The sequence below is a fragment of the Xiphophorus couchianus genome, chromosome 20, assembly GCF_001444195.1.
Source record: "Xiphophorus couchianus chromosome 20, X_couchianus-1.0, whole genome shotgun sequence".
NCBI classification, from domain to species: domain Eukaryota; kingdom Metazoa; phylum Chordata; class Actinopteri; order Cyprinodontiformes; family Poeciliidae; genus Xiphophorus; species Xiphophorus couchianus.
In genome coordinates this window covers 20,506,787-20,533,475 of record NC_040247.1, presented here as the reverse complement: position 1 = coordinate 20,533,475, position 26,689 = coordinate 20,506,787, and the positions used below count along the sequence as shown (strand labels likewise).

At 41.3% G+C, this 26,689-nt stretch overlaps 1 protein-coding gene across 4 annotated transcripts in view; it reads right to left on the bottom strand.

Annotated features, from left to right (window-relative positions):
• foxp4 (forkhead box P4) overlaps nucleotides 1-26,689 on the bottom strand; it is a 113,785-nt gene that overhangs the window by 28,337 nt on the left and 58,759 nt on the right. For 3 of the 4 annotated variants that reach the window (XM_028002118.1, XM_028002120.1, XM_028002117.1), the window contains exons 3-6: nucleotides 20,604-20,693; nucleotides 9,344-9,466; nucleotides 5,226-5,369; nucleotides 193-331 (exon numbers count right to left, since the gene is read on the bottom strand). In XM_028002118.1, coding sequence (XP_027857919.1) covers nucleotides 193-331; nucleotides 5,226-5,369; nucleotides 9,344-9,466; nucleotides 20,604-20,693 — 496 coding nt within the window. The remainder of the gene's footprint in view (nucleotides 1-192; nucleotides 332-5,225; nucleotides 5,370-9,343; nucleotides 9,467-20,603; nucleotides 20,694-26,689) is intronic. The other variant, XM_028002119.1, reaches the window with a different exon arrangement.

Genomic DNA, 26,689 nt, shown 5'->3' with positions numbered 1-26,689 from the left:
CTATTATCTAAATGACTACTTTCCACAAACCTACCAATCATGTTTTCTTTTATCTTTTATAGGCTGATTAACTTAACAGGCTTCACAGGCAGCACTGGGCACAGGCCTTGTGTGTGTGTTTAGCTAGGCTCGTGTTTGTCAGGATGTGTCCTGTTTCAGGTTCTGTTTGGGAATGCCTGTGTGTGCACGTACCTTGCTGAAGAGACTGCATGGCGGCGGTGGGCTGCAGCGGAACCAGGCCCTGTCTCTGGAGGTTGAGGATGTGCTGCTGCTGAAGCTGCTGCATCTGGATCAGCTGCTGCTGGAAGGCCAGCTGCTTACTGCCAAGCTGCTATTAGACATGGAGGAGAAACAGAGGTCAGACAAGGCAGGCCGTGCTTCCAAATTGCTCACAGCACCTGGCAAAAGTGTTAATAACCTTTTATCTTTTTTACATTTTGTCATTTTTGGCTTGCTTAAGTGTAAAGCCCACCCCCAAAATTAAACTTTGCTGAACTATCTGTCACTGCGATGGTATATGCAAGACATTTGGACTTTGTCTCTACCAGCTATGCATATCCACATACTGTAATTTGATCAGATTGTAAGCAATTTTCTAATCTTGCCACAAATCTTCAATAAGATTTAATTCTGGACTTTGGGTCATTTTGACCAGTAGCCCCTTCAGAGTTACCCTGAATCTATTGGCTGCTCTATAAGTTATATTCTTCCTGGCCCACATGTCATTTTAATCAATAGATTTTCTGATGATTGATTAGAACAATGCTTTATGGGATGTTCGATATTTATGTTATGTGGATACTGTTTTGTAACCTAACTCTTGCTGACCTTTTTTGTGGGATTGCTTATTGTTAATGGTATTCACTAACACTCTCCAACAACCCTCTGATGGATTAGTCCAAAACACACCTGTATATATTGACTTTATATAACACGAAACTGAACTTGGTTTACTAATTCGATGACTCTGCAACTGGTTAATGCATCAGATTAAAATGGGCTGAATACATATGTCAGCCACATTTTTCAGATAAGCAAATATTTTTTATTTATCATTTTTCTTCATTGTTAAAGTTATACAACACATTGTATCAGTCTATAACATAAAATCCCAATAAAATGAGCTGAGATATCCGGTTGCTATGTGAGTAAACGTGACAATGTGATTTGGGATTACTTTGTTAAAACAATAGAATTAATGCACATATTTTTTGTAGGTAAATGATAAAGTGAGAAATTACATTTTACATCAGAAAGAAAAAATTAACTGACAAGTTCCCGCTCTTACCCTCTTTTTCCCAAACTGACCCTGCACAATCAAAACCCCTGAGAGAGGTGTACTTTATCTCCCACAGATAACTGGCGGGGCTGAAAAATAAATAAATGAAACTTCTCATTGTGTGTGAAACAGAGTGGCAGCTTAGAACTCTTTGAACAGAGAGGAACTCTCAGGAAGGGCAAATAGGTCATTTCCTCTCAGACTTGGTGCCTGGGGAGGAAAAGTATGGTGGAGGTGTGTTTATGTGTGTTTGTGGGTGAGCTGGAGGTGGGAGGATGACAACCAGCAGCAACATATTCTTTGCATGGATAATTTAATGTCATAAAGGAAACTTCACAGTTTGATTTGTTGCACATCTGCAGCTTGTTTCAAAGCCAATCTGGGAAATGCTTCCTGCATGTAGACTCCTTAACCACAAGCTCAAATGATTTTGTTTGCAGAGGTGGAATTAAAATAATCTTGTAAATCCTTGCTAACACAGTGAAACTCATTCAAGATCCTTTCATTTCTTAACTTATCGCTTTTGACGTTATCATTTAAAGGTAACCTGATCAATGGTTCTCTTTGTTTTTAATTTATTTCAAACATTTTTTCACTCATTTTCTATTAACTAAGTCTGTGCGCCATGGCCACGTTTTTTTTGAGTTGGCGTTTAAAACAAAGAGTACAAGAGGAAGAAGGAAGTGTCGCTGTTCAAATTCTTAAAGTAATTAGATGTATAGGACAGAACCGGAATCTGAGAAACACACAATAATCCACTAGTAAATATACCCTGTATATGTTTGCTCAGATGAGGACTTGTTTTGTCACCTGCAAAAATCTAAGTCATTTTCCAGTCCAACACAAATCAAAATCAGTGCTTTAGAAGTCAGAACTGATTTTAAAGGTAAATTCAGATGAGCAAACAACTACATCCCAGGCTCTTTGCTGGTTACACCATTAAATGTACCATAAAGTAAGTTGGAAACAGTCACCTCTCGCAGATGTGAGATGTGTAAAAATCATTGTCACGCTGAGACAATTCAATAACTTTGAGCTGATTTACCAGACCCGTCTTGGTTGAAATAAACTGTTGATCAGAAAGTCCAAGCAGATTGTATCCGTTTCATTCCTACATTTCTCTCTCTCTAAGGCCCTGGCCCTCCCTTTCAAACTTGTCTGTCCATTTTCTCCTCCCCACCTCCCCTTCCTCTCCCTCTCATTGTCTCCTGAGATATAGCTACGGTTCTTTAAAACACACACAGAGAGGGCATGTGTGTGTGTGTGTGCCTGTGCTCTGTTTACATTAGCTGTGGCTGAGTGGCCAAAGCTAGCGCAGTAACAGGCTGTCAATGTGATTTATGAGCACATCACACACTGTCTGAGCCTGCCAGTCACACAGAAGCATACATGTACACCCACACACACAGGCAACTGCAGATGGCCAATCCAAAGACACACACGCACACACACACACACAAGCACGCATCTTTTTGTGATGGTCAGAGTCACTTCATTAAGCTGACTCCTGACCAGTCCCAAATGCTCCGGCAACACACAGAACAGCAACTCAGCACGCACATACATCGTTTTTCTTTCAATGCATCACTTCCACAAAGCCTTGAACGTGAAAAAGGAATTGCTGCTCAAAGCGAAAAGGGCAAAAAGTCATAGGCACTGATGTACAAACACTTCCAAAAGTTAGGAGGGAGAACTTTTTTTCTTGCTCCTTCCTCCATAGATTTTTGCTCTAGTAGTTTTTAGTCTTTTCTGGTGACTTGAAGTCACAAAACTCACTTAAGTTTGAAAGGGAAAAAAAATACAACATGAAAAGCAACATTTTTACAGCACCTACAGTGTTTTATTGCTATACATGCTAGCTATTAATTGATTATTGATGCACTGTATGTCAGCAGGTCATGGCTGCTGGAGAGAGCCTTGGTCACATCAGCTACTTGCAGCTCTGTAGGGAGGCATATTCCCCCAGGTGTGTGTGTGTGTTTGTGTGTGTGTGTTTGGCCAGTGAACCATCACGCATCAAGCCTCCCTCTGTCTGCGTGGCTGTGTGACCAGTGTTTGCACTTGTCTCATTGTTGCAGGACAAGCAACCTGAAAACTGGGACAGCGGAGGAGCATGGGGGAGAACGGAAAAGCAATTCAGACACTCGCTCAACATGCGAGTCAACCACAACTGGTTTGCTTTGGTCACGGTTGAGTCGGTTGCCCGCTGTCAGTGAGGAGCATGTGGGCTGAGGTGCTGGGGTGGGGGCTCTGCCCACTGGGAGAGGAGGAGGACAAATCTGAGGATGTGTCTCCCTGTGCATTTCTCAGAAATGTCTCACAAGCTCTTCCTCGTGAAGTGATTCCCCAGCATTGTTTCTTCTTAATATTGTCATCATAACATGTGAATTGTACAAATAGATCAACGCAAAACATCTAGTACCTGACCACAGCTATTATGTCAAATATGTCTACATGATCCATATTCTACTTCATGTGACCCTCATTGATCACTAATTAAATCTGCAAGAGCTTGTGTAGTTTTGCATATTGTGTATGTGTTTATGGCTTTTTTTTTCTGCAACCGAAGAGCTCTACTCTGACCTTGCTGCCATTTCTCTTGAATAAGCCCTAAAAAGGTGAGCCATAATAAACAGAGAGTAAATTGTGTCAAATAAAACTCAAGTTCCAATGTTCTGAATAAGTCACAAGCTATGCTCAGAATGTTCTTGATTTATTTATTTTGTTGTTGTTGTTGTTTTGATGTGCTGTTTGATATTTACCCTATTGCCACCTCGTCAAGCAGCATGCTCATTATACAATTTTTGTTAAAATTTCAGATTTTTGTCAAGAGATATTTTTTCTAAACAGGGAGGAGAAAAAAAACTTAAATCAACATCCAAATGAAGGAGACTTGGCAAGATCAAATCCCTCCCCACACAAGCAAATGCTTATGCAATTTTTATTTTATTGTGTGCATCTGTAATCTATAATTTTTTGGTAGGAAACCTGCAACGTTAAACATGATTTCTAAAGTGGAGAACCCAAAGAATAACTTTTAAGTGTATTTATGCTTTAGACAACCCGAGGTTTTAGAGAGAGGTCAATGCTTGTACACACCCAGTATTTATTTGTATTTATCTTGGTAAAAGTCCAAAGTCCCATCCACAGCTTTGGGACGATTATATGACATATACATGGAAGTAGGTGGTTTTATCCAAGGGGACCAGAATACAAGTTCTTGGCCTATGGGGTAGAAAGTGGCCATTTTCACATCTTTTTAAACACCGTTATAAATACAAAACTACTGTGTTTGCAGAATGTTCATGGTAGTGATAAAAAGGGGAATGCTGCAGGTAAAAATAGCAAGCTACAATTATACACGTTTATGACTAATATTTTGCATCATTAATATGTCATTTTTGTTGATGTTACCTACTGGCCTGACTGTAGGCAGGAAGTTCTCATCCAGAACAAGCTTATTTAATTAAATTCGGGATAAACGTTGTTTAAATGTCATTTCTATAGCACCTTTCGAGAGAACCGCTAGAGATGTACTGTAGCTGAAAAGGTTCTGTCACCTTTAGTTTCCATGCAAGTTGGGAACCGGCCATGTAGTTTAGTTGGGGATCAATTGACAGCTAAAAGCACTTTCAAATAACTGCTTCTTCTTGGACCCTTCTTCTAGAGGTAACATCTAGTATTGTGAATTAGAAGCACATGGATGTGGAGCGGACTTCTTTTCAACCTTGAAGCGTTAGCCTGGGGATTCAGACTTGTGTGAGCCCCACAATAACATTAAAACATGAGCACTATACTGTATCTGGCCTAAATTCCATACATTAGACTCTTGTCATATTTTTTGTTCTTGGCACTCTCCCATGCCAGCTGCTTTATTGCATTTAAGAGCACTTCTGCACTTCAGAGTGTGCTTGAACTGAGTGAGAGTGTACATGGCTAAGTTCACCTCTTTTGCTGCCTGCTTCCCGGCTTGCTGCTGCTGCTGTTGTTGTTGCTGCTGCTGCTGCTGCTGCTGTTGCTGTTGCTGCTGTTGCTGAGTCAGAAGCTGGAGATGCAGCTGCTCCTGCTGCTTCTTGTAGTACTCCTGTAACTATGGACAGGTGCAGGGTGGGGGAGGCGGGTTAAGGAGAAAGGGGGCAGAGTGGTGGAGAAATATGAGGTGAGTGAGTCACAACACAAACTGCAGAAGCCTCAACAATGCCACCGGTACTGAAACGATCCTCCACAGTCAGACAATGTAACCTAAACAGGAGCCTCAAATGGCACAGATGCTTTCAATTCCAGCGCTTTCAGTTGAGGCCACAGCGTATTGTTGTGGCGGTGTGTGGTTTATTGACAAACCATGTGCAACAAGCGAACGCAGACCTGGGAGAGGCTGCTGAGGTACACTGTGCAGCTGTTTGAGTGTGTCAGTGTGATTGTGCATGTCAAGGCAAAGTCCCCCCAGATTACTCTCAGAGATCAAGCTCTGAATTGCAGGAGATGATTGCAGCACAATGCAGGCCGACAGACAGGGAGCGGGCCAGAAACACCGGCAAGCTTGTTAGGATAAATAGAGAGAACACAGAGCAGTCTTTTGCAAAAATACTCATACCAGCTAAAACGTTTCACATCCCATTACAACCAAAACCTCATTGGTATTTATTGGTAACTTAAGTGATAAACCAGCACAAAGAAGTTCATATTTACATAGTGTAAGATAAAGGATACCTGGTTTTCAAAAAGTAGTAAAGCTTCATGTCTTTTGGACTGTGGTTCTACCAGTTTTGCTAATCTACTTAAAGTTTAAGCTTTTTGCAAAATATCTTGAGCTTAGCAGCGATTTTCAAGTTTTGGCACAAATGTTTTATGCCCACTCCTCCATAAAGACCAGATTTGTGAAATGAACAACTAATGATTGGTCTGAAATCATAATAACTCGCTTAGCACATGAATCTCCAGAATTGCTATGGCCTTCTTTGGAGGTTTAGGTGGGCAGCCATCTCATGACAGATTTGCGGTTCCGCTATTTTCGTTCCTTTCTGATGGACAGAGCAGAACCCTGTGAGATGTCCAATGCTTGGGATATTGTTTTATAACATAATCCTGCTTTGAGTCTCTCCACAGCTTTTGCCTTGTCACGTCTGTCGTGTTCCTTGTTCTTCGTGACGCTGTTTGTTCACTTATCTTCTCTAACAAACCTCAGAGGCCTTCAGAGAGCAGCCGGATTTACCCTGACATACGAGAAAGCTACTTTTTCTTTCAAAGCTGTTCGTTTTTTGTCACAGTAAGAAGTTTATAGATCAACATTCTTTATTTTAATATAACTGTCATCCCTTAGTCTGATAAAATGACATGAGTGGATTTAACACATATAAACACTCTAAAACACAAACACAGATGGTCAGCATACTCTGACTGGTAACAGCTTGTCTGTTTGTTTGGGTTAGTAATCATTAATTTATCCAGGAAGCTCCATTAAGATTACAATCTTGAGCTGAGGAGAGAGGGAAAACTCACTGACCACAGTGCATCTCAGTCTGTGTGAGTGTGTGCACGTTTTGAGGAGCGCAGGAGGAGGGGAGGCTGTTCTCCCGAGAACAGCTTGTACATGCGTCCATCTGCAGTTTGTCTTTGTTTCATGGTGCATCAAATGTTCAAAGAGGCTTTTCAGCAGAGAATGACTTCACAGCGCAGCAGTTGCTTCGGTCTCTCATTTGTCTGACCTTACGGCGAGCAGACTACACACTGCTACCCATCCATGCCACACATACCCGGTACAATGCAATGCTCTTTTTTTCTCTTTTTCTTTTTTTTACAAACAAGGCTGTTTCACATTATCCAGTTTCTCCTTTGCATAAGTTACAGCTTTACCCCTGCGACATTCTTTTTTTCTACCCCTCTCTTTTTTTCTGCTTAATTCATTTTAAATGTAGGAGTCATTCCTTCTTGCTGCTCTTTCTTTTACTTTCCATCTGTCTTTCCTCTCGTTTATTACTCCTTAGGCAGAGTTAATCTCTCTTTTCTGCGTCACTAGCCCTGATCGCCTCCTAATCACACAGACAAATGCATATGCAAGCGCACACACTCACCGGCTAGCAGGCACGCACGCACACACACACACTCACCCCCAGCTGCTGAGTGGTGAGTTGAAGGAATAATTAAGTGATAATTACGGTCTTTTAATGATTTGATTCAGTGGCTCTGTACATTAAGTGTATGTGTAAGTGAGGCACTCACCTCTCCAGCCTATTACCATGACCTTGACTTTAAAGAAAAACACAATGAACGAAATGCAAAGCAGCCATAGCATAAGTAAAGGTTTGAGCAAACTTAAAGGTTAACGCACAAAGTCGCATCCACAAATCAGCGCCCGTGCAAACACACATCTGCTTTGTAGCAATGGGCTGTAAAACGTACTTACACACTCTTACACAGGGCACTATTGCCATGGGGATATGAAATTTAATGCTTCAGTGACTGATGTGTTGGTTGATTTGTCCGGTGTGTTCATATGTGGGTGTGTGTGTGTGTGTGTGTGTGTGTGTAAAACTGCCTGATTTGCAGATATACACTAAGTGCGTGGCCCATACTGTGGTTAATTAAGTGGGAGAGCAATGTTAAACTCGATGGTTTTTATTAGCGTTGCAGTGAGTGAGAGTGCATTATCAACCCCCTTTCATTGCATCTTCTTTTTCCTTGTTACAGAAAATGAAAAAAAAGAGAAAAGGACCAGCAAGGAGGATCTCTGTCATTCTCCATGTCTGTTCCCAGAAAGTCGATACATTTCTTCACGTTTTCATTGTGATACACGTTGTCAGATCTTCCCACCAAAATTTACAGTTGCCTAAAGCAACCACTTCCTATTAAATCTACAGACTATGCTCCAGTTTTCTAGCCTACCCCTACACCATGCAATTACTCCTGTGTCTCCACACAGTTAAGAGGCAAATTCACACCCTTTATGGGCCAGCATGTGTGCTTTGCTTGTGCAGGTTGGCGGGGATGTGTTGGTGTGGCTAAGTATTTGACAAAACTACTACAGCTGAAGGGTGTTTATTGAGTAATGCCGACATGGCAACCTCTAATATCAAGGGGCCAGGAATCAGCATGACACATGCTCCTGATTCAGTATGACTCATGTTTTGTTGCTCAAAAGCAAATCTGTCTGTGTGGTTAAGTACATGCATATTTGCAGGCATATTCTCCAAAAGATTATCTTACTGATTGATTCAAATCAGTATGTTCCTCATCTGCAAAAATCCCCAAACATGAGGGGGTTACAGTTTTTTTATGCATTTTTAATAATGTTTAATTTAAAAAAAAAAAAAAATCAGACCTAATTGACAGTTCTCCAAAAATAAAATATTATTGTTCACAATGAACAGTTGGCAAGATTGAATAAACACAGAAACTCAGAAGAAAGAAGTAAGGAAGGAAATATATGGAAGGAGTGAAGGAAGAACAAATGCAAGAAAGGAAAGAAGAAAAGACTTGTGGAAAGAAGAACCCAAAAAGAAAGAGAAATAGAAACACAAGAAAGAAGAAAAGGAAGGACATATGGAAAGAAAAAGTGGACAAAAGAAATAAAAAAAGAAAGTGAAGAGGGGAGGGACATTAAGTTTGATACTCTATATCTATATTTGAAAACCTTTAAAGCAAATTAAATAGAGATTCTTAGTCTTAAAGACAAAGCTAAATTCCTATTATCTTTCTTATAACCCTTAAGTTGTGAACCTGCTGGCCTTCTGAGTTTACTTTGCTACCCACCACTTCATTTATAAATTTTATTTATATTGGAATGTTTATCATAGTGACTCCTGGACACGATGACCAGCAACAATTACAAAAAACAAACAAACTATTAAAATGCTCAAAACGTAAAACAAATCACAAATATCCCATAAACTTATTTTAAAAAAGGTAATGAAATTGATTGACATGCTATAGCTGCTCTCAGCTGATTAATCTTTACGAATGTTCTGTAGGTCAAACCACGAATGAGTAGCATACTGCACATTTACATGTCACCAAATTTGAGCTAAACACTAAGCACTGAAGGAAGAGAAAGCATTTAGTTTTTACCTGCTGTAGCATGAGAGCCTGTTGCTGCTGCAGCAGGGCCTGTAGCTGAGGGGGGGAAAGGATTTGTTGCATCTGCTGAGGAGTGATCATCTGTGGGCTCATCATGGCCATGGATACGGGCACCTGAAGACAAAACAGGAAAAGAATACAGCACACGTTAAAAGCGCCCTAACACACCTTAATGTTATCATGTAAAACAAGAGCAACTTAATCAGTCAACAGATGAAGCTTTGTGCAAAGAGGCCCAGTCGACAGAAAAAAAACAACAAAAAAAAACTTGAACATGACTGTGCCCGCAAAGTGAATGCTCAAGTTAAAATAAACAGCCTGCAGTACAAGCTGGTTTATGCTGCAGGCTGGCACAGACCGGTAAGTCAGGGTGTGTGTGTTTGTCTCTTGTTCTCTGTTGTCACTCACTGCGAAGAAAAAACGGGCAGCATCAGATGAAGACAAATAGAGAGACGCACTAAAACACACACACTGTTGACATTTTCCGGCACATGGCTGGCACTGTTAAAAACCGTCAATTTCTGTGGCAGCAGCCAGGGATGAAAGGACAGATATGCAATCTACCAATAAAATATAAAATCTTATCTGCTTTTATAAACACATGATTATGACTGCCGTCGATTCTCTCCCTAGCATGGCGGGGCCTCGCTAGGAGGAAAAAGGAACAACAAAGTTTGGTATCTGATGAGATGTTCATCTCATCAGATAAAGCTGCAGGCGGCCTAAAGAAGAGGAAAGCGAGGAAGACAGAACATAGTTGTCATTTTTGCAGATGTGTTTTGCAAACCTTCCTTAATGCTCTTGCATTGTACACAGAAAATGTACAGAGATGCTAATCTGATTACAAACACTGCAACTCTGGGGACCAGCTTACCGCATAAATCTGAAACTGAGAGTGCAAATGTACACAAAACAGAGAAGAAAACACCACAGCAGCAGTTCTGCTGACAACGCATTTTTGTATTTAACAACTGCTGGAACACCAGTTAAAAGAAAATATAGATAATAAGGGGTATAAAAAGACATGGTGTGAACATATTTACGGAGATGGTTGAGATGGTTTTGAGAGCTGATATTTTTTGAGATATAAAGGGATTCTCTCACTGTCTGAACATTGGTAAGATTCATGTTTTATTGAAGAATACCTGAAAAGGAAAAAAAATATCAGTTATCAATCTTTTCAGTGAGCAAATCTCTGTCTGTATGTATGTGTGCGAGACAAAAACAAAAAACAGTTTTACAGAAGAGTTGTCCAGCTCCTCACCACCTGAATGGATGGTGTGGAGAAAGTGAGAGGAATAGGGAGGTGAGCTGTCACTGGTAGATTAAAGCTATGAAGAACCAGTTTTACTCCATAAACAAAATAGGCTATAAATACTAGCAATCTGTTACCAGCTGCTCCTCTGTCTTCCTGTTCCATACATACACATACTGATAGAGGGATGGGGAACTATTACAGCCTATCAGTGGCTAGCCAGGTTGGTGGTATACAGTACATATACAGTGTCATGCAAAAGAACATGTACTGAGAAAGGTGTAAATGAAAAATCACATTTTGGTCTCATCAAATAAAAAAGTCTAATTTCCTGCTGTATATCTTACTTGGTTTATGGAAACCTCTAAATATGACTTCTTCTTTTTGTCTTTTTGCCAAAAAATGGTGTTCCCCAAAAACACATTTCTGAAAAAGGCTAGATTTGTGGAGAGCTACAACTAATATCTGTCTTTTCAACAGATTCGCTGTGGATCTCTGTAGCTCCTTCAAAGAAATCATGGGTGTATTGCAGGCTGCTTTTCTGATTTATCTGGCCTGTCATTTTACATTGACTTCAACGTCTCAGTAGCTTTGCAGCTGTGCCATTCTTTTTCAATTTTCGGATAATAGGGTGAACAATTGTAAATGTTCAAAGGTTTTTTAACTTAAACATGATTTAAACTTCTGACCAGTCTAACATATGTCTCGGTCTCCAGAATTCTGAGATGAAATTGCACATATACATGAACTCCAATTACTTATTTTGTGACTTGTAATGGCAAAGAGTTATAATGAGTTTTATTCAGGCATATCACAATAAAGATGACGATATACAAATGTATTACAGTGAATCCCGATTATTTCCAGTTTAACCTATTTTCAGGTTTTTCTGTGGAATGCAACTGCGAATTATTCACGGAAAACCCATCTATTTACAGAATTCGTCTTGGTGCATATCTAAAATATTTGAAAGAAGATGCACCATGGGAAGCTGAAATGCCTAAACGCAATGCTACTTGACATGGATTGGCATTTATTTTTCTTGTTGCTGATTGTTTGTATCAAAAAGCAAAAATAAGAAAGCCTGTCGAAATTAGCTTCTGCTAAGACGGTCTCCATTGTACATATTAATGCATATTAAGGTATATTTGGTGTTTGACCTATGAAAATATTCCTTTATGAGTGTTTTTAGACACTCATAAAGCCTTGAGCTCTTGAGTATTTGCGGATTTTAATCATTCCCTAACCCCGCCAATACCGGGTTTCCGCTGTACATGCTTTACAGATATTTATATATAATTACAACAAAATACTTTGAAGTGCCAACTTGACAAAATGTGCAAAAGTCAGAGGGGTATGACTGTTCTTACAAGCGGATATACTGTACAATTGTGTGGAAGAGCAAGAGTTTGTGTTTGAGGAGTGGATGTAAAGAATACGGGAGCCAAAGCAGGGTGAGTCAGACGACCCTTTGGCGTTGTGGCAGTTGGTAAGGAAATAGGCGAAGGAGATGGGGGGCGGGTGGATGAGAGGTAGCGGAGGCTCCAGGGGGGGGGGCAGCGAGATGGGGGTGGTGATGGGTGCCGCCTGGCGTCATGCCAGCTTGCCCCCGCCGCCGGGCCTTGTCAGTCTAGGCTGCCAAATGAAAAGCTGTAATTAATTGCTCTTGTGCATCCCATTCTTCCTCACCGACTACTCATACATTCTATTTTATACACACCGCCATTGACATTTTCAAGTCGCAGGCGTAATAATTACTGGAGTTATAGCACCTTTCTGTGTGCTGGATTACACTGTGATGCCGGAACCGCATGTGCGGGCCTGTGTGCATGCGTGTGTGTGTGAATGTGTGTGGTAGCCTGAATGTTGAGTAGTTAAGGTTTGACGCCATTAATTGCCCCTATAATCTAATATCACAAAGCGTTGTGATTATGGGGCATGCGTTGCCACCGCCATACGACACCGCCAGCCTCAGAGCCCCAGCGCAAAACAAAAGCCTCGCCATTAGCGATTTGACGGGCCAGGACAAAAGCGCCTCACAATGCAGAATTATATTTTCATTCGGCTTTGTCTCTCCTGGTGAATGATTTCTCCCCTTTCATTGGACTGTGAATAGGGAGAGTCTGAAAAGCCGGGTGATTTGAAGTCAGCCATTTATTAAATGCATTTAATTTTTTTCTCCCCCCGCTGTCGTCCATTTTTTTTCATGTTGCATGTTAATTTAAAAGAGAGAGATGCGTGGTAGATTAGTGGGAAGAGGAAGGTGAGGTGGGAGGGGGGAGGTGGTTGTGCGCAGGGATAGGACAGGAAAGACAAGGACGTAGCGAGGAAGGAGGAAGTATTGAGAAATAATGGTTGGAAGATAAGGCAAGTGTTTGAGCTGTCAAGCAGAAATAACCGAGAAGGTTTCTAAAAAGAGCAACATGCAGACAAGAGTCTCAACAGGCATCCACATGCTGACATACAGGTGAAAAGTCACAATCCCTGGTCTTATTGCATCTTATTTAGTCCAAGTAACACAAAGATAAAGACTAGCAACACAAAGATAAAAGAGTAAAAAGTCACTTATATCATTAACAATGCAAGAAAAAGTCACAAGCAGTTGAACAGTGCACACACGCACAGGCAGACTCACACTTCAGAGGGGTCAGTAGCTGACAGAGGTTAACCCCTGCCATGGATGGAGGGAGCTGCGAGGAAAGGAGGGAGGAGAAGAGAAAGCAGGAGACAGCCCTGTCGTTTACAGAGAGCGGAGGAGTAATTAGAGGGGTTGTTTGAAGAGGGAGTTTAACTGATTAACAAAGGCAGGGAGAGGGAGCCGGGGAGAGCCCAGAAAGATGGGAAGGAGAAGGAAGAGAAAGGCATGAAGTCCCAGAGGAGAGAAGAGAGAGAAATCGGGGAATGCAACTTGCATTTCAATGAGGCCTCATCCCTCTCTCCTCTTCTCCCTTGATGACTTTTCATCCTAGCTGGGAGGGAAGCCTTTTGCCACTCAGTAAAGAGAAGAGGGATTGCTGTCTGATATCAAACCAGCCAGCAAAAGCGACAAACAGGCTAAAATGTCTGCATAATCACTGAAAATTAACAAAGAGCTTTGCACCTGGCAGTAAACACTGATTAGGGTCTTTCTTTATGAATGACAAATAAAAAAGAAAAATAAACACTTCAGGGGAGTAGGGTTTATTAATTCACCAACATATAATTAGCATTAAAAAGCAGGTAAATTGCAGCAGGTTATTTTTTTTATTTCCCCAAATTATGACCAATCGGAGTGAGACATTGCAATGATTCCAACTGAACAAAAACTAAACAGATGTTGGTTCATCCCTGTAATATGCAACACATACGGGAGTGTGTGACTGGAGGAAGTCTCATTCTGAAGTCTTTCTGCCCACAAGACGCCACATTCTTTTACAAACCCAACGGAGCTCTTTCAAAGTAATATTAATGTTTCGAAGAGGCCCACCCAGAGTCCTGAACTGAATCTTACCGAGAAAGATAAATATTAGGGTGATGGCAATAAGACATGGAGCTCATCATCAAAAATAAATATTCCCGAGGAAATATGCTAAATGCTTCTTGGAAAAATGATTACATTGATTACCAAGAATAGTAAAAATACTTTTCTCATATATTTCTTTAAGTAAGAAAAGATCAAATATGGACAAAAAAAATATTTAATTAGAAAAAAGTGTAGCTGAGGCAAAAATGTGTTGTTTTTTTTGTGCGATCTCACTGTAAGTTTGCTCTACGTTTGCGCTCTACATGCGTATATTCTTGCAACCACTTGATCAGGGGGCGATCAACTGCAGAGCAGTGACATGGTGAAAACATCTCGAGGATTGGAATAGGCCATTCCTACAGAAGGTGATGCATATACATAAATGTAACTTTCTTGGAAGGATGACAGCCTCATAAATTCACTTCTTCAGGTAATCGCTCCACAGCAAGAAGCCAGCATCGTGTGTGTGTGCGCGTGGGTGATGGCAGAGAATGGGGAGGAGAGAGGAAGCTATAATCAGAATCTAAACAGGCTCTCGGTTTAAATGATGCAGCCTCTGCCTCTGGGGTCTGTGGGGACACACAAGAGAGAGAAATAATTGAAAAAATGACAAGGAGGGAACGGGAGGAAGAGAGAGGCTGACATGGTCCTCCTCCTCACCCCCTACCTTGGAAGGAGCAAACCCCAGCACTGTTTATCCTTGTCACTAAGCATTACCACCTCACACTGGAAGTGACTGACTCCCCAACAACCTTACTGTCATAGACACACTAAAACACACACATACACGCACACCTCCGAGTGCATCAAGACAGGTTTGTTTACTGAAGAGATGGGGTTCTTTAGCGTCAACTTCACCTGAAGGCAGCAAACATATCAAAGCTGGGTTTTTTCCCTGTGTTTTGGTAAAAATCTGACAGCTTATCAGCAGAAAGCGAGTAAAAGGCTGCGCAGATGTGCCATCTGTTTGGCGTCTCGCATGCTGACTCAATTTGTACTTGCAATGTGCAGCTCTTTGACGTGCAGATTATCCTTTTCTTGGTTGAGGATTTGTTTGTTCGACAGTTATCATCGCTATCAGCGCCTTCATCTGTGTCCCTGCAGGTAAACAGCCTGTCGGTGCTCATCACGCAGAGAAATAAAAGCGGAGAAAATGGGATCAAGAGGGGAAAACGGAGAGGCCGACGAGAAACAACATTCAAGTGAAAACTAGACAGCAGAGGAGTTTCCACTGTGCTGAGAGGGGTGTTTGGAGCTCCAGGCCAAAGGTAAAAAAAAAAAGAAAAAAAGGGCCCCATTGTGTGCAATAAGCACCCTTCCTCTTGCTAATCTGTAGCAGGGCCAGGGGCCGCATCACTCCCGGGGAAACTGATGAACGAAGGCAGGTGAGGTTGCTGATAATATGGGGATCCTACAGCGTCAGTTTTCAAATCTTTTTTATGCTGAGTCATGTTTCTGTCTGAGGCAATGAACATCTAAGCAGCAAATAAAACCATCGCATTGTGTTATTAGGTATTTGAGGAACATAATAATAAATTGACTATGATGAATGTACAAAAAAATGCTTGTCAGCTATTTATTAGTAAATTACTCATACTTGGCAAAACACTGCAAAGACAGGTTGTACCAGGCTCCTAAGTACAACAGTGAACTAGGGGATCAGCCTGGACTCATATATATATATATATATATATATATATATATATATATATATATAAGGACATGAAACACAGCTCTTTCTGACAGGGCGACGGATAAGAGAAAAGAAAAGGAAAAAAACACTTCGGAGGGGACGGTGAAAGGCCAGCAAGTTCAAGTGGATAATCCCCCCCTCCCCTGCTCATCCTCATCCTCCTCCTCCACTGCTGCCTCCCTCCATCTAACGCCCCAGTGCTTCAGAATAAAAATGACAACACGTTTTCAGAGCCCATGGACCTACACACAGCCAGGGCACTTCATTGGGAAGTGTGAGGCCGTTATTGACCATATTTCATTACTGATTTCACTCATGTTTCAAATCTCAAAATAAGACTTTCACGCTCGAGTGGCCAGACCCAAACCTTTCCTCTCCAGCCTGTCTGTCCAGCCCTCAGTCCAGAGCCGAACCCAATTCACAGGGGACTCAGCCTCCTCCCATGCACCCTTCACAAACTGTCAGGATCCCATACTACACTCCCAACACACGCAGCAGCAGCTCCCTCCACATCAAATCAGAGAAACTGCCAGCTAAGCACTTTCATTAAGTGGACAAAAGGAGAGCTTTGGGAAAAATACTCTGAAAAGAAATAAACCACAGAACAAGAGCATGTACTGTTTTAGTCCCATGGATTCTGGAGAACCACAAACGTCTTCTTCCACATTGTTTTATTGATTACTCAGAAGGTTTTGAACCTTGCCACTTTATATCTATTTTGTTTTGCTCTTTCTTGAAGAAACTGATTGAAAACAAATCAGAAAATTTAGATCGCAGATTAATATTTATAAAAAAAATAAATAAATACTTGTATTGTAAGAACGGCAGGACTTTGTTTCCTCCCTCAGCCTCCTCAGTGTGCCTTTTCCTCTCCCTCCGTCCCATTGGGCTGGTGTAAACCCTCTCCAGAGAGCAGGGAGCCAAGCTAATTAACATAAGCCTAATGAGCCTTTTAATTTTTTTTTTCTAATTAAACGAGCTCCTCAATAATACATGAAAACAGGACACCGCGCTATTCAATTACTTACGTATGGGCCACGGCCAAGCACGTGCCTTAATCTCTATGTGTGCATGCCAAGTGCCAGCTTGTTAAGTGTGCCAAGCATGTGTCTGCCAAGTGGCGCATATGTGTCGGCTTGTGAGAGTGTGTCTATTGTGGGGAATATGTGACAGGTCGTACATATCATGCTGGGTAATCCAGCAAAATGCCCCTCTGCCAGTCAGCTATGAGCCCACGAATTCTCTCAGCAGCAATCATGCCACACGCAGGCAGGGTAACAGTGGTCAATTATAGCCAACATCTAGGACAAACATAAATCTAAAGTGTGAAATTGTTTAAGTTCTGCAGACAGATGTCTCTTTGTGGACTCAGAAGCAAAATGAAGAAGAGGAATCATACTGCTTCAGTGCTTTTCTGTGTTTAACGTAGAAGAGAATAAATACATGCAATACCAACTACTTCTGGAGGATTTCTTTAAAAATTTTCTCTCTTCTTACCACCCTTACTAATATTGCTTTGAGCTTCTTCACACCTTTACCATGTGTCCCTTGGCCTTCATGATGCTGTTTGTTCACAAATAATCGCTAACAATCCTCTGAGAGATCCACAGAACAGCCGCTTTCCAAAAACAAGTTATTTTTAGGAAATGTGGCAGGAATTCATCATCAGAATTATTTTTCTGCAAGTGCTTGTCTACCTTTTATGCAATTGTCAAATTTCTCCTGAACATCACTTGTGACAATAAAAGACACACACACTCGCACATCTGTGCGCTCACAAAGTAGATTGATACCATCTCTCGCAGTCAGCCAGACCTTCTCTGAGCAACCAATCATATAGAAGATACAATCTCAGAGTTTCTTTTGCTCTGTGCTCAGATCCTCCCCTCTATTATGAAAAAAGAAAAGAAATATGATTTCGGAGAGTGGTGGGGGATGAGGGTGGGCAGGGAGTAGTAGGCGGGTGCCTGTCAGCGCAGACGGAGGTTTCTCAGGAGAAGTCGAGACACGAAAAAAGAAAGTCTTCCTGCTTACCCTGTCTGTCTCTCCCATTCTCCCTTAGAGAGAAGGAAAAAAATCTAATTATCGAGCTCCTAAAGATCTCATTATTGGCTGAGGCTCATTTGCATGTGTGAGAGCCGCGCAGCAGGAGCCAACCTGAGGACGGCCATTTTGAACCAGATGTGTGCCGCTATGCGGTGGCTTACTGTCACCTTAAGAGTGACCACATTAAATGTCCGCTTCACTTGAACTTATATTCACTAGCCACGTTTTCTGTTGCAAATGCAATTCAAATGTGACCATTGGTCCTGAAATGACAGTAATTAACAATGTGTCTACCTTTAGCAGCAAGGTTTACATTGTAGTCTGATAAACACCTGACTGTGACTTTCATCTCTACACAAATCTTTGGCCGATCAGTAAACAAACCAGTCTTCTGTAAAAATATGTCAATGAAGAAGCCCAAAAGTTGCAAATAAACTTTATGAGTAGAGTGACAATGGTTGTTCCCTCAGGCTACCACAACAGGGAGTTACCAAATAACAGGAAGCTGAATGTACTGCAGCAAAACCGCTGTATTTTATCATTTTAAATAATTCTTGTCCATCTGTTACAGTGTTTTTTATATATATAAAAAAGTAGTCTTAGAAAAAACAAAGTTTAGGTTAGATTATACTTTTATACTTACCTTACAGGGAATTCACAAAGGGACAGCTGATATGCTAACCAAGCTAACTGTGCTAAATACTACTGAGAGTCCTAAGAACAGCTTAAAATGCCATCTCTGTAATCATTTCATTGTTGTTTTGCAATCATGAAACCCTAAAATTGGGAAAATTGTGCATAACTGCAGAGCTGTGCAACCCTGCCTGCTCACTCTCATACAAAAAAGTTAATTAAGGATCAGTCGAGTCACAAAAACTGTTCACGGCTCATCGTAGCTGCAATAAACAAATTAAGGATTTAATAAACTAACACATAAGAGTTAATCCGAGTTATTCACATTAAATTGCCCACAAAATCTTTGATTTGTTGTTGTAACTGGTACATATCACAAACAACAACCCACTCATTTAGCCATTAAATATACCATCGCATCTGGGGACAATGCTGACCTTTGACCTTTCCTATGAACTTTCTTTCTGATGCATGAAATCCAGGCCCAGTACCTGGTAAGCCTTTAAAGTTGTTAAATTTTCAAAGTACACGTGCAAAGGAACTAATTTAAAACCATTCAAATATGCCTAAGAGAAACACAAAACACACATCAAAGTCATTTAAAAAAACTCAGTGCATTTGCATTTGTGTTTGTATTTCTGCATTGTAAGGGTCCAGTCACAAATACACACTCACTTGCATGTAGATCCAACTGTGTCTGTGTGTTTATGTTGGTAGGATGTGAGCTGACAGCTCAGACAACAGAGACGTTGCATGAATGCCCTGCGAGTGCAGGGAGGCTCTGCAGGTCAGACAGCAACAAACAGGACAAACAAGACAGAGATGGAGAGAGTGGAGGCGGCATAGAGCTGGATCTGTACATGTGTGTGTGGAAGAAAAGAGGACGAGGGGGAAGGTTGAACTTCTTTCATGTAGAAGACGCGCCTATGAAGCAGGTCAACCAAATGCATGTTTGACCTGCATTTAGTCCTATTTATGTGTAAATGCTTCCGCGTTGACACATAACAGTTCTTTCCAAGATCTAATCTTAAGAGGAACTGTTCACAGCAGCGACATCCTTATTCTTTTGGTGATTTATTGTATAATTACTTTTTTAGTAATTAAAGACATTTTAAAGCCAGTTTCAAAAACAATTTAACAGTAGCAATAAGAAATAGTTTATCCAATGTAAATCTGATTTAAAGACCGGTTCTGATTCAAGATGAACTGATGAAACCCAGATTTTAATTATGCATCATGTTAAACATGTTTGTCAGTAGGAAGTACTTGTGCTTTTCTAAGAGGTCACTTGGCAATTAAAATATGACTTGCAGACTTTTTTTGTGATTTCCATACATCATGTGATGTATTTTGCCATTCTGTGGGAGAGAATATTCCAATTATCAGCAAGTAATTTACTAAAAAAGATGATGTGTCTATTCAAATCCTTTGCTTTTAACCTAAATGCTACATGATATATATTTGGATCCAATTTGTATGCAATGATTTAGATGATGATTACTGTTTTCTTTTCTCCATGAGCATCTTACTTCCTTCAGACACTGAACACATGATGTTCCAGCTGTCTGTTTGTTATTATGTCACTTATTAAGTGACATAATAATGAGAGGCATAATGCAATAGCCCAACTGCCCAACACACTAATTGCCCCACTCTCTTTATTCAAAGTCCAGTTAAAAAGGAAGAAAAAAATTCCCCATTCTGCATGCAATCATTCAACTGTAAAAATGTTAAGAAAAAACAAATTTGGTATACACTGCAGTGCTTGTGTTCCTCTTGCTAAGTGTATTTCAAGTGTAGTTCAGTAGGGATCCTGCACTCCGGGTAACCTCACTTTCTCTTCTTTCTGTGGTATTCAGCTCTGAAAACAACTCGCTACCCAGAAACTACAAAGGCCTCATTCAGTCAAACTAACACACACATGCACAGACACAGAGTGAGAGGGATAAAGATACATGGAGACAGCGTAAGAAAGGAAAAAAGAAAACATGGTCCTGTATTAATCTGTGGAAGTGACATTAAAAGGTTGGTTGAAAAACGACGATGCAGCTGCCAATAAAGCGTGTCCCTGAAGGGGATGGAGCAACTCTCGGGATGCCCATCCATGTGTGTGAGCTCTGACCTGCACGGGGCTCTGCTTGACCTCGTTGCTGCCAGGGGAGTTGAGTCCAGAGGCCTGCTGGAGGAGGAACTGTCTGGCTGCCTGGAGTGCCTACAGGAGACAGGAAAAAGGAAAAAATGAGAATCATGCACAGAGTTCCTTCAACAAATATCTGTTTCTTTATAGGAAGAAGGTCCCCATGCGCTGCTTTACATTAGCATAATGTAAAGCGATTATATTAAAATAATTAATTCTTACTCTTTTACATCTTGTGCAATTAGAATCACAAACTTCACTGTATCTTAACCAACCAAAATTCAATAGAGCGTAAGCTTAAATTTTTTAAGAAATGCAAATTGGAGAAAAAAGTGTGCATTTGGATCCAGGCCCAATGTGTGTGTTTTGTAGAAACACTTTTCTCTGGTATTACATTTGTAAGCCTTTTGCAGGTAATAGCTAGTTTTGCTATAGATACAACCATCTTCCCATTAACACTAACCAGCGTCTCTGACATTGTTGAGTGTCCTGTCAAGTGGATGGTCACGTAGTGATTCTGCAGTTGTCCCCTACTATGCATTCTCACTTTCAGATGGGCCATCACTCTGTGAGACTTCCAAACTTGTGATATTGTTTTATAACCTAACTATGTTTTAATCTTCTCCAGAGCTTTATCTGTGACCTGTCCGTTGTATTCCTAGGTCTTCATGATGCTGCTAATGTTCTCAAATGATCCTTGGAGCCCTTCATAGAACATTGATTAAACTACGATTAAATTGCACACAGGTGGACTATACTAATTTTGTGAGTAGAGTTGTTCAAACTTTCATTTAGGGGTGTCAGAGTGAAAGGGTCCAAATAAAAATGCATGCCAGATTTTGTAGATTTTTCTTCTGTTGCGAAAGAAATGGTTTCTTTGCACTTTACAGTTATATGTCAGTTTGTGCAGATCTAAACACATAAAAAACAAAATGAATTCTGAGGTTAGAACTTAACGTTAAAAAGCTTCAGGCGTATAAGTACTTTTTGTGAGGCACTGTAAATAAATATGTCTGTCTAACTTGCTTTAGAGTGTGAATATACAGTAAGGCTGCCTGTGTCTAAGTTTATTACCTTTAAAATCTCCTGATTCCCAACTGCCTTGCCCTTTGTTTCTCTAACAATCCTCTCTGGTTTACACCGCTTTCCACAACTCTTTTCCTCTCCCTTGCTCTCTTCTCAGAGGACAGAGCAAACTGGCTTCTTCACATCCCCCGAGACAGAAGTGTGTCACTCCATTTCCATGCATGCGCCCTGAACTGTGTTTGTGTGTTGTCACAGTGATGTAAGGAACTGCTTGCCCTGATGAGACCCGAAAGAGCCGTGACTAACCACCACCCACCTCTCTTCGTTCTTCCTCCTCCGTTTCCCGCTTCTCCCCCTGTCTGCCCTGCAGTCCTGTCCATCTACACACCAGTGACACCATCACTCACCAGCTCCATTTCCAGCCTTTCACTCTGCCCCTGGGTGTTGCCAATTCATCCCTACCAATACTGCAAACTAAGCCATTTCTCCTACTTTCTAAGCACATCCTTTTCTCTTCCCAGGCGCTTTTGTGCCTTTCCTGTCTCCATTGTGACACTCCTCCTTCCAGCGTTAAAGAGTTAACTTCTCCAGCATTAGGACCAAAAAAGAAAGTAGCTTTAAATTTTTTTTGGCTGGAATGTTTAACCAGCCCCGAAAACAAAATAAGAAAACACCCAGTTCATAACACAAGAGCTGCCTTGCACGTACAGTAAGCGCACACACGGACATGCAAGCGCAACCTCATGACGGAGGGTTAGAGAGGGGAGACAGCAGGATGCACATTTGCTTCCTCTGACTCAAAAGGGAAAGGTTCCTTAGTAAATATTGATTTATGAAAGTCCCTGTGTGCGTGTGGGCGTGCGAGCGTGGGTACGCGTGCGGGCATGTGTAGGCGTGTGTATGTGTGTGTCTGTGCAAATTAACGGCCAGATTGAGGGACAGTCTATACAAAAGTTCTTACTCAACCACTCAGTAGAAGAAATCTGCCTCATTTCACAACTATAGCGAACAGTAACAAAATACAACCCAAATTGTACAGTACAACTTATTGAACAAGTGGTCAAATTAGAAACTCGGGTACATTAAATAATGTTTAACTAGAAAAAAAGTATAAGGAGAGATTAGACTGTCAGGAAAAAGTGAGAGAGAGACGTTCTCTGTGCAGCCAGAGTGATGAAAACCATCTGTAGCGAACACACTTGCTACTTTCGCCGAGACCTTAATTAAAACACACACATGGACGTGCCTCTGCTCTCTCCTGTACACACACATGAATTTTAACACTTTACCAAAAAAATAAAAAAATAAAAAATCCCGGGAACACTACCCCTCCCTTTTACTGGTTTGACCTCAGCATTAAATCAGGCACAAACATACGCACACGTACACACAGACAAACACAACCGCCCAGTTTGTTGGCATGTGGTGTGAATTACTCCTCGAACACCCTGTCTGCCCGAGAGCCAGTCGGCGTGAGTGTGTGTGTCGCTGTGCATGTGTGCGTGTGTGAATGAGTGTATGTTGGCAGGAGTTGAGTAGGCCTGTCTGGCAACAATAAGGGACAATTCCACCCAAATTACCACCCTGATTACCACTATATTAAAGAGCCATTTATGGCTTTCATAAACGCTACGACCAAGCAGAGGTGATGCCTGTCTCCTCTCCTGTGCCTGTATCAATGAATGCGTGTGTGTGTATATATTTAAAAGGCAAGAATTGCAACAAAAAGAGGAATGTGCTTTTCTACCTATTTCTTTAAAAGAAGTCCATTGTGGATTTAAACAAATATGGCTTAGCTTAGTAGCAAGCTGCTCAAATTTACTAGAGTAAAGATTAGATTTTAAAGGTCTGTTTTACAAGATAAACAAAGAGTAAAAGTATTGGCAGGATTAAGTTTCTGTTAAGACTGGAAACCTGATTTTTGCACTTACTGGCAGAATACCCGTTGACTTTATACTTAACATCGCTCAATGTAGCAAAACTGTCTCAAAACCTTCCTTAAAAATGCCCAGACTATCACATAAATTTGCGTTAATTCACTTTATACCACTCACTCAAAGCTGCTCTACTCCATAAGATTTTAAAAAATCCAGAATGAATGAATGAATGCTATTCTATTAAGGTGTAACAAGTTTGCATGGGGTGCTTCTTATTTCACCCCTGCAACTTTGTATGTTTGCAGTTTTGGTCTATGTAAAGACCAATTTTCAATTTGTATATGTGAAGCATGTGTTTTGTGTCATCTTAAACAATTGCTGATTAAAGTAATAAAAAATAAATAAAACATTTCTCCTAGTCTACCAAAAGAGAATATGATTTTACAACTCAAATAAATAATACCTACCTACAAAGGGTTGCAAATTATTTTGGTTTTATCATGGGTTTAAAATCCGAGTACAAACTGACCTGGAGACACTCTGATAGTAAACCAATGCCAAAATAATTCTTGTCAAAATGAAGTAATTTTCGACAAGAGTTACCTGGACTCAGTGTCAGCTTGACTTTTGCAGTAGAAATAACATGAAACTATTATTATAAATACTGGACGTGACAGCATGTGCTTTAAGCTTAACACTCGGCATATGTACGTTTAAATGGTTTGTAAGCTGACAATTTTGGGGGAAATGACCTGAACAATTTGAAAGTACTGGAAACTGCGAATGGCTAACTGCTGGTTTGTTGCGTTTTGTCACCAAGAACCTTAGTCAACACCTTAGTTTGAGACAAGCAAGAATACCATCATTAAAAGAGAGGTCAATGTTGGACTAAATTAGTCAGTTGCTTAAATTTGTAGGTAAAACCCCAAAGTAGGATAAATATTACAGTGTTGCTTCACAGGAACCTGCACATATAAGCTTATTTGAACAGGGCCATATGTATCAGTATATAATCAGTGTTAAACTGAATTATCAATAGTTGAATCATACCCTAAATTTTAATGTTTAACAGTAAAAGAAAAAGAAATACTGGGTTGGTGAATACATCTATAATCTCATGAGAGCACACACACACAAACACACACCCGCACACAGATAAAAAAAAAAAAACACCAGCAAAGACATCCACTCATGTCTACTTTGTCAAGAAGCACTTCTCTACTTTGACCCCTCTCTTTCATTTCTACTCTTCATATTCACTCCTTGGCTTTTTCTCCATAGAACCTCCACCCACCCACACACAGCAACACACACACTCACTCTCACACCAGCTCCTTCAAGACTCCCCCCTAAACTCCCCTTTCCCCTTGTGGCATTCTTGGGGGCGCACTGCACCTTTAAAGAAAATATGAGGGAGGCCTAAGAGGGAGGCCCAACAACAGAGTCTTTGTGCTGCCGTGATGCACACATACACACACCCGCACACACGCATGCACCCATCAGCGGTGTCAGACAGGTTTTATTAGAGTGAGAGAGGGAGGGAAGGAGGAGGAGGAAGGGGAAGGAGGGGTGAGGAGGTCACCGCTCAGCTTCGAGGCCTGAGAGCACAGTGTGAGCGCGCCGGTGAGTGTGAGTGTTTCAGTGCGGTGTGTGAGTTCTTCTGACTTGTCATCGCGCCCCTCTGTAAATCATCGCCTCTGACACAGCCTTTAATAACAGTGCATTTTTTAATTCAGCAGGGTCAAACATGCACATACATCCATGTCCACACACACACATGCACCCCCACACGCACCCTCAGTTATGGCTACTTTCTCTTCTTAGCGGGATTCTGAAAAAAGGCTGACGACTTTGTTTCTTTGAAAAGAGAGAAGGTTGGTGGGCAGGTTTGAAAATCTACTAAAAATAACATGGCAGGAATTTTTGCTTCACTAAACCTGTGCGACGATTTCGCAGCTTAGGTGTCAGCGTGCCTTTGCAAGAATGTATCTGTGAAAGAAATCTCAACTTGCTCTGTTGAATATGACTCAGATTTGTTATTATAAGGTGAATCTCAAATAAGAACAAAAAAGGGAAACAGGCCTCCTTAGTTTGAGCATGTGTGAGTGTACCTGGCTCAGGTTGCCAAAGCAAACAGGTCTCCCTGTGTGTGATGAATCTGGCCTGTAATCCACCCAGTGTGTTCGGGTGACACAGTGCAAGAGAACGCAGAAATAAGCAAAGCGATCCAAACAGTAGACCGTGGAAGGGGCAGACAGAGAGAGAAAGAGACAGGTGGGTACCATATGTTGGAGTAATCCGTCAGCACTGACTGAGGTCCATTGTTGACGGGCGAAACGAAACAAACCCGTCTCCCCCCTTTTACCCTCTTCTCCTCCACCCACCCCCCCTAGATAAACAGCCCTCAGGGCAGACAGTGGGCTGTCCTTGAGGGAGAAGGAGGAAGATGAGGGGAGGGAGCTGGGAAGGCCATGGGGGGAGGCAGGTGGTATCAGATTTCTCTGCTTTTAGGTTAAGAAGCAGGGGAAAAAACACAAGCATGTGAGAGGATGAGAGAGGAGCTCATTGTTTCATCTGTCCACCAAGGAGAAAAACCAGACTCCGAGGCCACAGATCTCTGCAACGCCAAACAGATATCCCCTGGCAGATAGACAACAGTTTAGTCTGGTGCAAGCTAAACAGTGAAGGAAGGAAGGCTGGCTTGTAGAGCTGCTCTCCTCTGTTCCTCCCTGTGCTTTCTTCAACGGCAGAGAGCGACAGATAGAAAGTGCTAAACAGACTCAGGGGGAAGATGCAGCGAAGAGCTCGTCACACCCAGCTGCTTCTCTACAGGTCTGCGTGCTTTTTGATTTTGGATCAGTGGGAGAGACTGGGTTCAAAGAGCAGCAGTGGATCTTCTTTTTCTCCCTATATCCGTCTTCCTATATCTCTGTCCCGAAGTGTTGTCATTGAAGCTGAAAGCCAGGATAAAGCTTTGGCATTGTTGCCATCCCCACGGGTGATCCCAATGAGCTCTTGAATCCATTTGTACTGCTTCTCTTCACTTTGGCACCAAAAAAAAAACACCTCCAAACTCCACAAACCCCTTTAGCTACTTTAATTTATTTTTTTTATTGTTTTATTCTTTAAAGATCTACAAGTCTTTTTAGTTTAGCTCCAAGACTCCCT